At 38.0% G+C, this 18340-nt stretch overlaps 1 protein-coding gene across 2 annotated transcripts in view; it reads right to left on the bottom strand.

Annotated features, from left to right (window-relative positions):
* The window catches only part of jag2a (jagged canonical Notch ligand 2a), a 54445-nt gene that overhangs the window by 11220 nt on the left and 24885 nt on the right, over nt 1-18340 (bottom strand). The window contains exons 4-24 of one of the 2 annotated variants that reach the window (XM_051648689.1): nt 17973-18227; nt 17107-17167; nt 14967-15097; nt 13800-13919; nt 11465-11578; nt 11188-11301; nt 9846-9959; nt 7802-7848; nt 7430-7603; nt 7189-7339; nt 6343-6507; nt 6117-6230; nt 5758-5871; nt 5549-5662; nt 5348-5464; nt 5108-5135; nt 3467-3552; nt 3260-3373; nt 2892-3007; nt 2358-2612; nt 2044-2175 (exon numbers count right to left, since the gene is read on the bottom strand). In XM_051648689.1, the coding sequence (XP_051504649.1) occupies nt 2044-2175; nt 2358-2612; nt 2892-3007; nt 3260-3373; nt 3467-3552; nt 5108-5135; nt 5348-5464; nt 5549-5662; nt 5758-5871; nt 6117-6230; nt 6343-6507; nt 7189-7339; nt 7430-7603; nt 7802-7848; nt 9846-9959; nt 11188-11301; nt 11465-11578; nt 13800-13919; nt 14967-15097; nt 17107-17167; nt 17973-18227 (2636 nt within the window). The remainder of the gene's footprint in view (nt 1-2043; nt 2176-2357; nt 2613-2891; nt 3008-3259; nt 3374-3466; nt 3553-5107; nt 5136-5347; nt 5465-5548; nt 5663-5757; nt 5872-6116; nt 6231-6342; nt 6508-7188; nt 7340-7429; nt 7604-7801; nt 7849-9845; nt 9960-11187; nt 11302-11464; nt 11579-13799; nt 13920-14966; nt 15098-17106; nt 17168-17972; nt 18228-18340) is intronic. The other variant, XM_051648690.1, reaches the window with a different exon arrangement.

Consider the following 18340-nt stretch of genomic DNA (forward strand, 5'->3'; position numbering starts at 1 on the left):
ATGAAAGAAAGTCTCACTTTCACAAAGGAAAGAATGAAAGAAAGAAAATCTCAGTTTCACAAAGGGAAAGAAAGAATGAAAGAAAGAAAGAATGAAAGAAAGAAAGAAAGAAAGAAAGAATGAAAGAAAGTCTCAGTTTCACAAAGGGAAAAAAAGAAAGAATGAAAGAAAGTTTCAGTTTCACAAAGGAAAGAATGAAAGAAAGAAAGAATGAATGAATGAAAGAAAGTCTCAGTTTCACAAAGGGAAAGAAAGAAAGAACGAAAGAAAGAAAGTCTCAGTTTCTCAAAGGGAAAGAAAGAACGAAAGAAAGAAAGAAAGAAAGTCTCAGTTTCACAAAGGGAAAGAAAGAAAGAAAGAAAGAAAGAAAGAAAGAAAGTCTCAGTTTCTCAAAGGGAAAGAAAGAAAGAAAGAAAGAAAGTCTCAGTTTCTCAAAGGGAAAGAAAGAAAGAAAGAACGAAAGAAAGAAAGAAAGTCTCAGTTTCTCAAAGGGAAAGAAAGAAAGAAAGAACGAAAGAAAGAAAGAAAGTCTCAGTTTCTCAAAGGGAAAGAAAGAACGAAAGAAAGAAAGAAAGTCTCAGTTTCTCAAAGGGAAAGAAAGAAAGAAAGAACGAAAGAAAGAAAGAAAGTCTCAGTTTCACAAAGGGAAAGAAAGAATGAAAGAAAGAAAGAAAGAATGAAAGAAAGTTTCAGTTTCACAAAGGGAAAGAAAGAAAGAGAAAAAGAAAGAATGAAAGAAAGTCTCAGTTTCACAAAAGGAAAGAAAGAAAGAAAGAAAGAAAGAATGAAAGAAAGTCTCAGTTTCTCAAAGGGAAAGAAAGAAAAAAGAAAGAATGAAAGAAAGTCTCAGTTTCACAAAGGGAAAGAAAGAAAGAAAGAAAAAGAAAGAAAGAAAGAAAGAAAGAATGAAAGAAAAAAGAAAGAATGAAAGAAAGTCTCAGTTTCACAAAGGGAAAGAAAGAAAGAAAAAAGAAAGAATGAAAGAAAGTCTCAGTTTCTCAAAGGGAAAGAAAGAAAGAAAGAAAGAAAGAAAGAATGAAAGAAAAAAGAAAGAATGAAAGAAAGTCTCAGTTTCACAAAGGGAAAGAAAGAAAGAAAAAGAAAGAAAGAAAGAAAGAAAGAATGAAAGAAAAAAGAAAGAATGAAAGAAAGTCTCAGTTTCACAAAGGGAAAGAAAGAAAGAAAGAAATGAAAAGAATGAAATAATAAAAGTCTTAGTTTCACAAAGGAATTAAAGAAAGTCGTGTTTTACAAGCGCTCTGGAAGCCATTTAAAACCATTTAACTGAATTAAAGTGGCCTTTTTAAGGAGTGCAAACTGGAAGAAAAGTAGGGAAAGTTTTATAGGAGAGAAGAGACAAAGAGAGAAATAAACACTCAAAAGTAAGTGAAAACAGATGTGATGGTATCAGGAAAAGTGTTTGTAAATTTCAGTATTCTGATACATGCCGTTATACAGTTGATATATACAACATCATTTTGTATTTCTTACACTAGACTTTAGATGAAAAGATTAGTGGTAAACTTGAATTCAACTTGAGTTTCATTTGAGCTAAATTTCATTTAGAAATTTAAACCATAAACAATATAAAAAATGATCTTTTCTTAGGACTATAAGGATAGAAATGTTTCACTGCTTGTTTTCATTTTTTATGTAAAGCTACAGTCTTTCAGGTCAATGCTGTCAGATTCTTGGTTGTTCCATATCAAAATTATCAATTTGGTAGAGAATATCTGGGGCTCTCTGGTTTACAAAAATCTCACAACTATGTTGGCAAAATTGTGGGGTGATTTCACACACTTCTTTTTCAAACAATGCAGCTCCTCATTTAAAAAAAAATGAACTGCCAAACTTTGGTGTCAAGGAAAATTTTACATTTTATCATTAAAGCCTTAATGTCCTGTGGTTTTATGTTATGTGTCAAGACATATGTTCTTGTGGCTCAGAGGCTGAAAATGAATACCAAGACAGACAAGGTTTGTTTACAACAGATGAAGTCATTTTGCAGGATTAACAACTAATGACTAAAGAAAGTGAGCTTACCATAGCAACCTCCACTGCATTGTGGCTGGAAGGTGATTGGTCACAAAGAATGTAAAGGGTTTGGTCTTTGGCCAGGATTCGTGTGATTGGCAGATACGTTAACTCTGTGCAAACACCTTCAGCAGTTGTCCCCTTTTTAATAAACACACACACACACACACACACACATAAAAAGCTTGAGTTTTGATTGAAAATCATCTTTATCTGAGATAAAGGACAACAGTATCCACTTTAATGGACCATAACAAGCTTTTAAATTGACTTTGTAATGCATATTTCACCTTTTACAAAATGGACCCGTATCTAACTCTCACCTGCGGAACACTATCAGAGTCAAATACAAGCGTAACACGAGCACAGTTGACATCTATGTAGGCGTTGTTGGGTAGGCATTGCGTGCTGACTGGTTGTGGACGTTCAGAAGTGGAGCATATCCCCAGCTGATGGCAGGGGGTACGGAGGCAAGACAGGAAATTATGCTCTAAACACTCCTGCCCTAGTGGACACAGGGGGTGCTGTGACTCACCAAAGCCAGACTGCAACAAGCAAGGCTGAGGAACACAATGCACCTTAGGTGGGAAGGAGATAAAAGCATTAAACTTGAATATTTAAACTTAAAAAATGTAATTACCATTAGAGTTTATTTCATTACTGCATTTTTAAACTATTAAATTCCTTCCTTGGTGGCATATATACAAACCTGATAAAATCAAACTTGGAGTTTTGTGGCTTTTAGGTCATATCTATTAGTCATCTAAGCCATCTTTTTGAAAAATGGACCAAAAATATTGATGACTCAAGTTGCACCACAGTAATAGTGCAGTGTGAGGCAGATTATAGGAACTCACTTTAGTGCACCGGATGTTTCCATTCATACACTGACAGCTGTTGCACCCATCCTCCCAACGATCACCATGATGAACCTGCAACCCCGAGCGATCACATGCCTTCCCGACTCCGATAACTACAGATAAAGAGGGATGGAGAGATACAAGGAGAAAGAATGAGAGATCAAATACTGATCACACCTTAATGAAAGTCGCTTCTGATCTAATTCCTACGGTCATCATAAGATGAGTTTGGTGTGCTTATAAAACAGGCAATTTAGCACAGCAATCCAATTTTGTTCAGGTGTGTTCAGACAATATCGTTTTTTGAAGTATTTTTCGCATAATGCAAACAGTACTTGAAAAAGAAAGGATTTGTAGTAACTCACACTCCTGGCAGCGTGGTCCAGCTCGACCAACAGGGCACAGACAACGATATCCATTAATCTCATCCACACATGTGGCTCCATATGAACAGGGAGAGGACTGACACTCATCTATATCTGAGAGAGATTGAGATCAATATTCATATCTTCAACATTAATAGCCCCTGCTATATCATCTTCACAGATAAGACCATATTTTTATTTACTCACTTATGCGGCAATCAGGCCCAGCAAATCCAGGAGCACATTCACAGCGAAACCAGTTCACCCCATCCACACATAGTCCTCCATTATAACTACAGAAAGAGAGGGACAGTGAGATAGCATCTGGGAAATACATATTTGATCTTAATTCACAAGCAGACAAGACAAAAAAATGCTACAGGTGCACTGGTTCATTAGTGGTGCAGGTAGTTCGGTATCAACACTATTATTACAGCTCATCCCGCACCATTTGTGCTGTAGACCAGAATGACACAGTACCTCTAGCTGCGATGTGTACATGGCCTTACAAAGAGTACAAGGCATTGATTTTTGTTTTGTTTCAGGGACTAAAAACAGTTCAAGGAACGAAAACAGAAAATGAACTACATTTTTAGCCTAACGTAACCAAAAAGTGGAACAAAGTGATTTTCAATTGTTCTGGAGTGAAAAAGTTATTTTTAAATGCTGGTAACCGGTTATAACCAGTTAATTTTGTTCTGATATTTTTTTCCATAAAACTAAAGGCCAAAGGGTTTATCACAGTACATTTTTGGAACTACATCACTTCATGTTGCCCAAAAAATGAAATGTGCTTTGATCCTGAAGGAAACTGCTGCATCACACATTTCTTTGCCTAAGTGTCTGTTGTGGATGTCATATTCTCTGAATGAAGACCTTTTTAACAACCATGTTGTAACGTGGGTGTCTCTGAGAGCAAGAGAGGAGATGCAGGAGTAGATTCCTTTTAATCTTTTAATTATAAACGTTGGAGTAGGACAATCGCAGGAGTGGAAACAGAAGAAAGGCTCAATAGTAAACGCTGGAACAAACACGAAATCTTTAACAATCACACTAAGCACAAAATAACACCTCATAACGAAACACTTCAAGAACTAACAAAGATTTAACAAAACTAGAGTGTATTTATACACTGAGAAACAAACAGGGAATAGAAGGCAGGTGCAGATGATGATGAACTGATAGGAGTGATTAGGGCAGTGAATCCTGGGAAATGGAGTCTGGGGGAAAACTTCAAAATAAGATTCCTTGAAGAGAATGAGGGAGACAGACTGTGACACATGTATAATTACAACATATACATGCACAGCTAATTCAGATACAAGGAAAACGTTATTAGATGTAAAAAGTATATTTCTTAGTTGTTTCCAAGTCTTCACTGAATTATTGTTAGATATGATGCATTAATACAGATTTGATGCTGCCGGGTTTTGACACAGAAGCAGATCTGTAATTAATATTATACTTATCTGTTAATTAATGTATGCTTGTTACGATTTCTATTGTGATAAATCGCTAAGTTTTTGTTTATTTTGCGGCAAGTGGCTTATTTCGAGATTGTTTTTCCAGACCAGATTGCTTGCTTCTCTTGTGAGGTCTGGCAACACTACAACTGGTATTTCACCCACCACTTAGCACAGAGTACTGTCATTTTAAAAAGAACGTTATTAACTGTTCTTTTATTTTGTTCTAACCGGTAACAATTTGGAAAGGAGGCTGCTAAATGTTTGAAACAGAACGAAAAAATACTGTTTTTGCTCAGAATGAACCAAAATGAAAAACATTTAGTTTTTAGTCCCTGTTTTGTTTTGTTTTGTTTGAAGTGTAGACTTTGCTTGCATCACTTACCAGGGATGAGGGTTGCAGTCATCAACATCTGAAAACAGAAAGAAAACAGATCTCATGAGAGCAGAACTACCAGAGGACATATCAAAACCAGACCAGTCAGGGCAAATCACAGCCTGCCAACACACATGAATCCTAATCACAGGAATATACGTGTGAGCAAATTACAGTTCTATATCCACACGTTTTGGTTAACAGATATGTTTAAGAGCTGGGGCAACAGATAAGTGTGTGTGGTCTTACTCTGAGCACAGGTAGGCCCCTCCCATCCATCCTTGCAGATGCAGGTGAAGGCTCCGCCTCCTCCAACACAAGTTCCACCATTCAGACATGGCCCAGATTCACATGAGTTATTCATTGCTAGGGAGAGACAGAAAATGTAAGAAAAGGAGAGAGATTGAATAAGCTCACCATTGGTAATAAACCCAAATGGCTCCATCTCACCTTTGTTGCATGTACTGCCACCCCACCTGGAGGGGCACACACAGCGGAATGAGTCTCCATGATCATAGCATGTTCCTCCATTAGCACATGTATTGGGATCACACTGATTGTCTCCTGTAACAATGAATGCACGTAGTTAGATGTCTAAGCCGAGAACCTGAGTTAAAACATGAGGATTTATGTGCACACATAAACAGACATTCACTTACGTGAGTTACATGTCTTTCCCTTCCAGTTGTCTGTGCAGTGACAGTAGAAATCATTCAGCAAATCGATACAATTACCTCCATTTAGACAAGGCTCATCGCTACACTCATTCACCTCTTAAAAAAGAACAAAAAATAAGTCGATAAGTCTCAGGAGTATAGTAGAGTAGCCTCAGTCCCTACCAACTTTCATTGTACAGAAAAATTATTAAATTAACTTTTGACTGAGGATGTCAGTTCCTAACATTACCAGAGAAAGAAGGTCATATGGTTTAGAACAACATGAGGGTGCGTAAATGTCGATAGAATTTTCCCTTTTGGGTGAACTATCACTTTAAGAGTAAATAGAGCAGATATTTTACCCAGGTCACAGAGTTGTCCCTCAAAGCCATCGGGACAGACACAGCGGAAGGAGCTGATGTCGTCAATGCAGGTTCCTCCATTGTGACACGGAGATGACACACAGTCATTTATATCTGAGAGAAAACGACGCACAGAAACATTAATTAGCAGCTCTGTTTGTACACACTGGCTATTTTCTTTGTTCTGAGTGTGTGTGTGTGTGTGTGTGTGTGTACTATTACTCACTCTCATGACAGTATGTCCCAGTGAACCCTGGTTGGCAGGTACAAGTGAAGTTACCGCCTGATTGGCTGATGCAGCGCCCGTGAGGACCACACACATTGGATAAGATGTGCCTAACCACTTTCGCTGTGCCGTTGGTTGTCACGGCAATAGTACAGCTGTCAATCACTAATGAGAAACAGAACACAAAACAAAACTGATTAATGTTTGTGTTTGATATCATGATCTTAAAGGGGAAATATTATTTAAACATATTTTAAATTCAAGTTTAATCTGCTATTTAGACATACTCTATTTTTCACAAGGCAAATCTCACCCGAACCATTTATTGAAACTAAGCAGCAAAATGCAGTCATTCAGACCGAATCAAGGTTATAATTTCAGAACTATAGGCACATATGGCCACCTACATTTAGTGTATCTCAACAAATATTACATATTCTGCAACGTAACCCAACCTGGTGAACGAGTTTGGATTACACCGCATAAACTTGACAGACAAATAGGTTAGCCTTTCATAACAGATGCCGAATACATATAGAAGTTTTAAAGATACAGTAGCCAAAACAGTCTGTTTAAAGTGTGGTAATCAACATTATGTCACAAATGCTATTGATTGAGCTAACTTGAATTTAACCTGAAATTTTCCTTTAATCGAGGGTCAGAGAGAGAAAGTGGAAGATGGTCAAGTATAATAAAATTAGGACTGATTGTGATGGAAGAAGCCTTGACTAACATTATAAGTGGACTTACAATGAAACTATAAGGGGGGAAAAAATAAAATGTGGTGATGTCTAAAGAGTTAATGTCATGAATTATATTAGGCTTTTAATTAGGTTATTTGTCTACCTTGGCAGGTGCTGGTCTTGCAGTGGTCTCGAAGCTGACTGCATGTCTTTCCTTCGTATTCATCGTCACAGGCACAGTAAAAATCTCCCTGCAGAGAGTGACACTGAGCTTTATTCTGACACGGGTTTAGAATGCATGGATCCACCTGTACCTGCAGAGAGAGAAAAATGAGTGAGAGTGATTGAAAAAAACAAAGACAGGGCGGAAAAGTTGTGTGTATGTATATGGTTATTCACCTCACCTCACAGTTGGTTCCGGTGTATCCGTACAGACACTCACACACATAGCCCATGGTTATTGAACGGCAGCGTCCACCATTTTGGCAAGGGGCGCTTGCACATCTGCTCTGCTGCACCTCGCAGTGTCTTCCCATGAACCCCGGCTGGCAATGGCACTCGTAACCATGACGAACATCCTAACAGAAACACACAGGGGTGGAGATGATTCATAGGGGTGTATGTCAGAGACAGAAGCCAGCTTGTAAAAGTTTTAATTACCACCTTCTTAGGAATATCTAGATCAAAAGCAATAACAATCACAGCAGTTGACAAAGTAATTGTACTTTAAAGTTGATTTTGTCCAGAAAAATCAAATAAGAAATGTGAGCACCCACCTGACAGGTTCCTCCATTCTGACACTGACCATAACAGCTGTTGACATCTATAAAATAATCATGAACACAATCAGCACAACATTCTGGTCGAAAATGTGTAAACAAAACAAAGAAAGAGCAGAAACCAAGAGATTAAACGGATGCACAAGCAGGCACAAGGATCGGCCCATGCACAGTTACTACAGCAGGAGAAAACTTGATATAAATGAAAATTAGAGAGACAAAGCAATTCAGAATGAAACTTGAGTGAAATTACACCTTGCTAATGGCCCTATCATTCAAAATAGCCAAGGGGTACAACCCAAAATTGCTGACGCAGTGCCACTTGAATCCCAAGGATTAACTGTGCATTTGCAAAGATGTCATAATAAAATCTGCTATTATTTGAATGCCCTTCCTGTTTTAATAATAGTAGTAGCCTGCTAGATGAAGCAACTGCTTATCCTTTTCATTTATTCTTTTGTATTTAATAAGGCAATAAGCAACAAAAGTAATGCACATCTCTCAAGGCTTACTGCTTTTGTAAAACACCAGTAACTGGAATATCATAAAAGAAAAGAATGTTTTTTTTATTTGATTTTTTTAATGCCCTTTTCTCCCAATTTGGAATGCCCAGTTCCCACTGCTTAGTAGGTCCTCATGGTGGCGCGGTTACTCACCTCAATCCAGGTGGTGGAGGACAAGTCTCAGTTGCCTCCGTGTCTGAGACCGTCAATCAGTGCATCTTATCATGTGGCTCGTTGTGCACCGCGGAGACTCATGTGGAGGCTCATGCTACTCTCCACGATCCATGCACAACTTACCACGCACCCCATTGAGAGCGAGAACCACTAACCGCGACCACAAGGAGGTTACCCCATGTGACTCTACCCTCTCTAGCAACCGGGCCAATTTGGTTGCTTAGGAGACCTGGCTGGAGTCACTCAGCACACCCTGGATTTGAACTTGTGACTCCAGGGGTGGTAGTCAGCGTCAATACTCACTGAGCTACCCAAGCCCCCAGAAAATAATGTTTATTAAATAGTTTATTAAGAATAATAATCAGAATAAACACTTCTTCCGTCGAATAAAATAGTTTATTATTCTGTTGGCTGTTTTTGGCTGCCAAGCAATATAGCAAATTAGTGCATTAAAGGAATATTCTGGATTCAATACAAATTAAGCTCAGTCGACAGCATTTATGGCATAATGTTGATTACCACAAAAAAATTTTTTGACTTGCCCCTGCTTTTCTTTAAAAAAAAAAAATAATCTGGGTTCCAGTGAGGCACTTAAAATGGGGTCAAAGTGAATGGGACCAGTCTGTAAACATGAAAATACTCACCATTTCAAAAGTATAGCACAAGACATAAAAGATATGTGTGTTAACATTATTTTAGTGTGATAAAATCACTTACTAACCTTTTCTGTGTAGTTATATCCAATTTTACAACTTCATTGCCATGATGATGTAATGTCAACAAACCATAAATCGACTGTAAAGGAGGGGGATTAGGGGGGATTAAATGTTAAATGTTGATTCAGTGTATATATGTTGTGTTTTTTTTTTGTTTTTTTTTTTTGCTTTTGTTATATATTTATGAATCAATAAAAGTGTTAATTGAAAAAAAAAAACGACTGTAAAAATTACCATTTAAACAACTTTAAAGCTCAAATAATACATGAGTTTTAACAGAAGAATTAATGTAAGTGCTTTTATAAAATTATACGCTTAACATTTCTGCCTTAAAACCTTCTAAAAATGGGCCCCCTTCATTTCCATTGTAAGTGCCTCACTGTAACCTCTATTTTTGCTTTTTTTTAAGAAAAAGAGGGATGAGTCGATGTAATTTTTTATGGTAATCAACATTATGCCACAAATGCTGTTGATTGAGCTTAACTTGTATTAAACCCGGAACGTTCCTTTAATGTGAAATGTGTGTAAAAAATAAAGCAGCTTTAATCAATGTTAACGCCAGAGAAGAGAAAAAGAGCAAAAGTATGTTGCTCTGCAGAAAAAGAGGGGGAAAAAATGAGCGATAGAGACTAATGTTTGTATACTGACTGATGTTACAGTTCGGTCCTGCCCAGCCTGGGTAGCAGTTGCAATGATATCCACCAATTAGATTTTTACAAGCGTAAGCATTTAGACAAGGTCTTCTCGTACACTCATTCACATCTGTGAGAGAGAGAAGGGGAGGATGAGGGGAGTAAGAGAGAATGTAGAATCAAGCCCCGCCACCAAGCACATGATCTCATTCATGTGGAACAACATAAGCAAACTCCATTTTCCTTGATGCACTAGATTTGGAATATACATATCCTCTGTCCTACCAACAACAGCTTTTGATTCAAACTCCCCTGTGTGTATCACTTCTCTAAAACAGCCTAAACTAAATAACACCTTCACAAAGCTCATACTGGGAGACCAGCAAATCAGCTTAAACTGGTTAAAGCTGTTTTATTCTACACAGTGAATATCCAAATTAAAGACCATGTTATCTTAATGTCTTACAACTTTATTCAAAGCCTCCTCATTTTAGCAACTGTGTGTACTACATACTGTCATATTTTTAGTGTGTGAAATGAGTCATTTATATGATTATCTGTAGGTGTATATACAGTAAAGTAGTTTGTATATGTTTACTGTGTTTCTTGTCTATGACAGTTGTGTATGACGCTTTAGCTATATAGGTCCGGCGTTCTATCCTGGTTGAAATCTGACTTCCTCCTGTGAAGGTAACCCTGCCTGCTCCACACCTGAGACCGGAGCCCTATCTGGGCAACCTGACCTGCTCCCCAAACCGAACACCACAGCTACAATTCCACACTGCTTGTTTACAGATTATACAGCGTTTCCTCTCACAGGCTGCACCAGCAGTGTAGAGTAAAATACTTCCACCACACCCCTCTTAAGCTTTTTTCTCCACCCCATGATCACTCTTATATAGTCCCCCAAAAAGATAAATTTAGCCCCCGTCTTGGCAGTTGCCAGGCCTGTTGATATATTTAGCTTTACTTAAATCACCTGGGTCAGGTTGCAGATAATATTCAGCTATCTGCCATGACCACAAAGCCTCGGCAGAAATGTAATATCATCGACACGCACATACCCACAAACTCAGGTTAAATAAACATACAAGCATACACAACAAACATTTATACCTACTGTAGTTACAGGCATACCACCTCTCATGCTCTCACAAAAATGGTAAACACAACAATTATGTTACACACTTCATTAAATTAAAAAAGCAATCTGCACGCTCTGAGAACTGCCAAAATAATCCCATGCTATTTTGACATGGTTTGATTCAGTTATTCATAGATTTGAGTATAAAATCAGTCATATGAATTCAACACTTAAACACACACACACACACACACACACACACACTAGGTCTCACCTATCTTACAGGTCTTGCCGGTCCATTGTGGTAGACATAAGCAGTCAAAACCATTCTCAAGATCAAAGCAGGTTCCCCCATGAGCACATGGGTTAGACGCACACTCGTCTTTGTCTGAAATACACACAAATACAAAAGAGTGGTAAACAATGAACATACACATAGTCCCATACAAAATGTAAATAAATACAGTATACATGATATTAAAATATTTAATTTGAGAGTACAGTCTGCTTCACATGAAGGAAATTGGAATGAAAAGTGTATAACCTCTGACCTTTAGCACAGGTTGGTCCATCCCAACCAGGGGGACACTGACACTCGAACCCTGATCCCAGCTCATGACAAGTCCCGCCATTCGCACATGGGTTTGACATGCATGCATGCTCGGCTGTAAGATGCACACACATATATATACAAAAAATAAGATGTTTTGTTATACCTTGGTAAAAGCAAATATAAATATGGTCATTGCATTAACTGCAGATTGCCATTACCTACATTCCTCATGTACAGTACTGTGTAAATGTTTTAGGCAGTTGTGAAAATGTTGTATAGTGAGGATATTTTAAAGGGGTCATGTCATGAGGAATCAAACATTCCTTGATATTTTAGCATATAAGAGGTCTTTCTCCTATAAAAACATACTGTAAATTTAGAACTCAAAACTTATTCCCCAATGCAATAAAAGCATTTATTAAAAACCAAACTGACAAAACGCCTCATTCTCTACATCCATATATAAGTGATGTCACAAAGGGTATCCATTAATTCATGACTACCTCTACAGCAACAACATCAACACCTACTTTAAAATCATCGCACCCATGGCCCAGCCCATTGGTGCTCACTTCGTAAACAGAGAGACAACGAGAAGGAAAAAAGGCCTACTGTGGCCTCACTACTCCTGAATGCCAAATGGGACACATCTTGACTATTTTGTATACAAGCATGCCTTACACAGACGTCTTTGTCTGTTGTCATGTCTCTAGCACGCTTTTAAAAGACACGATGTCAAGTTTCAACTGTGAAGAGAAGACGAGGTTTCATCAGCAGCTGCCACTTGTTGTTTTGTTGCTTAAACAGCTCAACAAACTGTTCTTTTGCCCATCAGCGCTATTTTTAATTCTTGGTGTATGTAAACACACACTAGATGGACCTCTTTGAGTGTATTGATTTGTTTCTGGTGACGTGCACCTCACTGCAGGATGTTACTGGAAACTGTGCGTCTTGAGAAGCAAGTCATAAAACAAGTCAAGCTTTGCCAAGGAATTGTCACTGAAGGATATGGGGCAGTTAAAAACACTAGTAGACCCGATCAAAAACGTAAGTAAACAGTTCCATTCATTAATATTTCAAATGTCATGGTTGTTTGATAGTTTATGGTGCTGAAACGCTGTCTACACCGGGCGCGTCTGTTGATGCGACGGCTAGAGGCTGTCTACACCAGGCGTGTTGACATAAACTTTCTAAAGGTTTCTTTGTGTTGTTGGCAACGGCAGTAGTAGTGCCAGCGCAAAATGGAATGGGACACCTGTTTACTGTTGCCGTGAAGCGCCACAACGTACACTTCTATGGTGGACGGCATCATTGATTATAATGGGTTCTTCTATTGCTTTTGACGCAACGTCTGGTGAAGACAGTGTGTGAGTGTTAACAGCTGTGCTTGAGATGAACAGTTTAATATATTCGGATGCAATGTGTTGGATGTGCGTTATGTGTAAACCCTGACATTTAGTTTAATAATGTTGTTGAACTGGTTCATTCTCTTCCAATTGAGTTTAAAAAATGGCTCTATTCGAGGGGCTGCACATGTTAGCCAATCTTAACAGTGGGTGTTACGTTGAAGTTTTAAGGAGGTGCTTAGTCCAAAACTGAGCGTTTCAGACAAAGGGTCAGAGACAGGGTGCAAAATGATCATATATTACTAAATTATGACTGTTTTAATGCAAATAAAACTTTACTAGCATTATCAGTTGATCTTAGGGAAGATAATAAAATTCTATAAAAAAAAAAAAGAAGTTAAAAAAAGAATGTCATAAGGAATTTTTGTTTTTCAATTAACTTTATACAAATTTCAATACACATAAAAAGCTAAATCAATATTTGGTGAGACAACCTTATGCCTTTAAAACAGCACAAATTCTTCTAAGTACACTTGCGCACAGTTTTTCAAGGTTGTTGGCAGTTAGGTTGTTCCAAGCATCTTGGAGAACTTGCCACATTTCTATGTATTCTATGTCTCAGTTGCTTCTGTCTTTTCATGTACTACCAAACTGACTCAATGAAATAATGTTGAGATCAGGGCTTGTGGGGGCCGTGCCATCTGTTCGAGGACTACTTTTTCAACTTCTGTTCTATTCCATTTGCAAAAGGAATGTTTGGGAATCTAAAATGTATATTTCCTAAAGCAGAAGATATAAAATAATCATCTTAAGACAAATGTTTTTGTGAAACATCTAATATGCCTATGACTTTTGCAAAGTCCTGTGCAGTATATACATTCTAATTTTCTACCATTCCTAGATTTGTCATGCATACTTTTTAAACACAGTTTAAAGAACTAAATGACGAAGTTTAAGTGTTAAAAAGCAAACTCCTCTACTCCTCACCAATATGACAGTTTTTGCCAGAGTAACCCTCAGGGCAGGAGCAGAAATATTCATCCGGCTCTGTATTCAGACACGTGCCTCCGTTCACACAGGGCTTGTGCGTCCCACAGTAATTCAGATCTGTGGAGAAACAAACAAATAAACAATGCACTCATAAAAAATTTAACATAATTTCTAAGACATTAGTAGAGGAACCCTGCAGGATGTTCTAGAATGTAATAATGCAAGTGTAAGTGCAGACAGGGTGAGAATTGTGCTTGCCACGAAAAACCCAGCAAAAGAATTGCTCAGAAATATTTGGCTTTTTTAGTTTCAATTACATTGATAATATTATAGGCTTTGATGTTGACTTGACAAAGCCTTGACTGCTGGTCAACCAGCAGTTCTTTCTGATGAAGCTATTTGACCAAGGGAGGCTTGCTGGTTAAGCAAGTTAAGAAGTCCAGAAGGGACACCAGCACACCAGCATCACATACCAGAATCCAGTGTTTGTGGATGTCAGTAAATGTCCAGAGTGAGAGTGAACAGACCTCAACTGCATTCATTTACTATCTTAACAAAACAGTTTTGAGTTAAGTGAGGGGTTATAGGTCATAATACCAAGAATCTCAGAAGAAGAGGGCACAAGTTTCAAAAATAAGTGAGTAAGGGCTTCTAAAGAATAAGTAACATGAACATGATAGATATGTTGTTTATGGTGTAATTCTTTCAGGGTTCCCACACCTTTTGGCCAACAAACTTAAATAATTGTTTTTCCAGTCGTTCTTGATTATTGGATAAGGATTTTAAAAATAATTGAAAGAGATTGCACTGACAAAGATCAATTTGTAACCAATAAAATATTTCAAAGAAATATTCACTTTTCTGTGACTTTCTGAGATCTATTAATTTCCATGACTTTTCCAGGACTGGAAATAATTACATTTTATTATCAAAATATCCTATTAAAATTCACTGATATTTCCAGGTTTTCATAACTGTGAGAACCCTGTTCCTTGTGTGTATTTGCATATGTGTGTGCGTTTGTTTGCGCAAGTGTGTCTTTTTGTGAATATAGGTGCATTTGTGTATTTTTGTGTCTTTTTCTTTGTGTTTAAGTGTTACTGTGTGTGTTTTTGTGAATGTGTGTGCGTAATGCATGTTTTTGTGTTAGTGAGCATTTCCTACCTTTGTCACACAGAAGTCCTCCCCAGTTCTTCTCACAGGTGCATGTCCAGGGTTTCACACAGGTGCCGTGCACACACCCTGGATACGGCAAACACTCGTCACACAGCGGACCCTGCCAGCCATACTTACACCTGGAACACCAACACATTGTGAGTGTGTGTATGACATTTCAGCATGGGCCTTTCTGGACTGAATCTATCCACTAACATGAACACACCAATGAGAGTGCAGCATAGATTTATTAGGCAAAAACAATAACTAATAAACCTTCAGATCACAAAGAATCCAAACTGAATTTACAGTGTATTTCTTCACAGAATTCAAATCTGATATCCTCTGTAAAACCCCTGCTGAAAGACCAGCTTAGACCAGCATGAATTTCAATGCTGGACCAGGCTGATTAATGCTGGTTTGACCAAGGAAATCTTGCTGGTTAATTTAGTTATGGGACATCAGGACACCAGCATCCAAAACATAGCATATGCTGGTCTTTTCAACATGCAGATTATACATATATTTGTCTCCGTAAACTTCATATGTGTGCTTAATGTGTTAAAGGTATGTGGAAAGCAGTGAAACAATTTGGCTTGCAAACAATAATGGAGCTCAGGTATGAGACTTGCTAAAATTTCCCATCCGGACACTACTGGGGAGAGACAAGATCGAGCTGGGGTGGAGGGGGAAAATATGAGGTGAGGTAAAGTGAGGTAAACACCTGTGTGTACATCCTCACACCAGTGATTGCTGGAGAAATATGAAAAAGCTCCTCCTAAACCAGGGGTCGGCAAACTATGGCACCAATGGAGCGGCAACGCAAGCAACAGCAAGAGAGCAGTAGGCTATTTTATTTATATGAAGTCCCTTGCACCTGCATGAAGATGTCTACCTTTTGATGTAATCCTTCCTCATGATCACGCAGCGTGTTTTATGTAGTTATGAGTTGTATGGGAAGCTAAACACTACTAAAGTATGACAAGACTTTGTTATAGTCATCAGACGAGCGCAGAGCGTGCAAGCAATTCGCACATCACGAGCCGGCGGAACAGATCAATTCAGGTGGCACTTTAATTTCTATGAAATTTGCAAGTAAACGCATCCACTTTGATTCGATCATACTGCACGGTTGGGTGGATGACAGCCTACATTTTCATTTTTTTTTATTTTTTTTTTTGCTTTTGGAACAACATGTGATTTAAAAAAGAAGACATGGGGTCGTCCTTGAAGCCATTAACAAGGAAAATTGAAATGGCACTCCATGTCAAAAAGTTTGCCATCCCCTCTCCTAAACGTTTATTAGTAACTCCATTATGACAGACAGAGAAAACAGGTGTCCACTTTTACATGAGATCCAAGCTAATGTAATAATCCCAACTGCACATATCAGCAACATTAATTGTTACATATTTCAACTATTTTTATTTTTACTAAGTTTAGCATTTTTGGAAATGTCAAAAAACAAACAAACATGTACATTACACTGTAAACTCTGAGGGAAAGGAGTATGGGTGTCATAGAGACAGGAGTGTAAAAAAGTCTTTCCAGAAGCAGACAAAGGTCATGACCTCGGTCTCTTTCCTAATCTTAGACAGCAATGAATTCCAGACAGACTGGTGGTCAAAGGTCATTTCCACCTCACATGCTTTAAAAAGATGTCTGAGGTTCCGCAGGGGAAAGGGAATGTCATTTTAATACAAAAAATGGACATACACACTCAAACACACTCCTGAATGAGGAGCCAACAGCTTTGTTTCTATGTGCTATTTCTGCAGAATATGGTATGTATACTGTGCACAGTATGTTAATTTACCGTTTGCACAAAATACTAAGACATTCTGTATTTACAAAAAATAGTAGGCAGTATATACAGTACATACTGCACAGTTTTCAGTATTTAGTAAGCTAGTATTTCATTCCAAACATAGCCAACCTCCCTTCATGAGGGAGGTAGAGCTAATCTCATATTATTATTATGTGTCAGTTGTCAGCTCAGTTCATTCAGAACTATTTTAAGATGCAGTCCATGTGTGTGTTGCGTGTGTGTGAAACAGTTTTACCCTAACAAAGAGACTCATTCATCTCTTTATGATGCTTGACCTGAGAATAGAGAGAGCGAATGAGAAAGATCAACTAGGAGACTTACACACATTCTCCTGGAGCTTCACAGCTTCCGTGAAGCTCACTGCAGCCTTGCTTACAGATAGCTGAAAGACAGAGAAATATGAATGAAGTTTATTAGAGTCCTCTTTTCTCCCTCCATTTAGCTATGTGACAAATAAGTGATAGGCACAGACAGATGACAAGACTAATGGGGCGTTCACACACACACACACACAAAGTCAAAAATACTATTTAACATGACTAAATCAATCTGACTATATTAAGTTAGACCAACGAAAATCATTTTTAAGGGTTAGATTAGTAGAAATAGATCTTTAAGGTAGTAATTCCACATCACCACTTTTTACAGTGAACTTGAGGGGTATTGACTTCATACATCCACTAAAAATTACCTTGGGAGCAGTTGGTCAAAAGTAACTGCACAAATGGCTCAGAAAGCTGAAGAAGGTTCAGAAGATGCAACTTGATTTGATGCTATAATATCTAAAATTTTAAAATGTGGCTCTAGTGTCCCATTTCTGAGGCCATGGTATATGTACTAAAATCCACTCAAACACAGATGCATAATAAACTCATGAACACTCATAAAATGATTGAGCCAGATGAAACATGTTGCTAATAAATAGAAAATTCGAAAAAATATATGGTTTGTCTGAATTCTTCAAATGGTTCCAGTTATTTTTTATAACTTTGTAAATGTTTATTATAGAAAATAACAGTATTCTGAATTCATATTAGATGGATGCTTGAAAGATTAAAACACTATCTGTGCAATAAAGTTGAATTGACTACATTAATGGAAACATCTTATAGTCTCATTGGGGGCTGAGCCCCCCTAAGATTGAAATTCTAGAATCGCCCCTTGTACACACACACACACACACACACCTTTCTTGCAGTCCTGCTCAGTCCAGCCCTCCATGCACTGCTGATTGCCGAGGTGATCACATGTGTAATGTCCAAAGTAATCATTGCGAGGGCGACACTGTTTGTTGCACTTGTTGCCGTAGTAATGTCTGTCACAGCGCACACGCACACTGTACTGAAAGCTGGCAGTTCGACCCTTGTGCTGAATGATCTGTCGTTCCTCTCCAGGGTTCATTTCCCCACGGTTAACACTCAGCTCGATCAACAGATCATCACCTAAGATAGCAGAAACAGACACATTAGTTTGGCTTTGTTAGTGTCATGGTTCATAACTGATGGGTTGCGATGATCAGCATGGAAAAACAATGTTAAATGCAATCAATTAAATA

The sequence above is a fragment of the Myxocyprinus asiaticus genome, chromosome 21 (assembly GCF_019703515.2).
Source record: "Myxocyprinus asiaticus isolate MX2 ecotype Aquarium Trade chromosome 21, UBuf_Myxa_2, whole genome shotgun sequence".
Classification (NCBI taxonomy): domain Eukaryota; kingdom Metazoa; phylum Chordata; class Actinopteri; order Cypriniformes; family Catostomidae; genus Myxocyprinus; species Myxocyprinus asiaticus.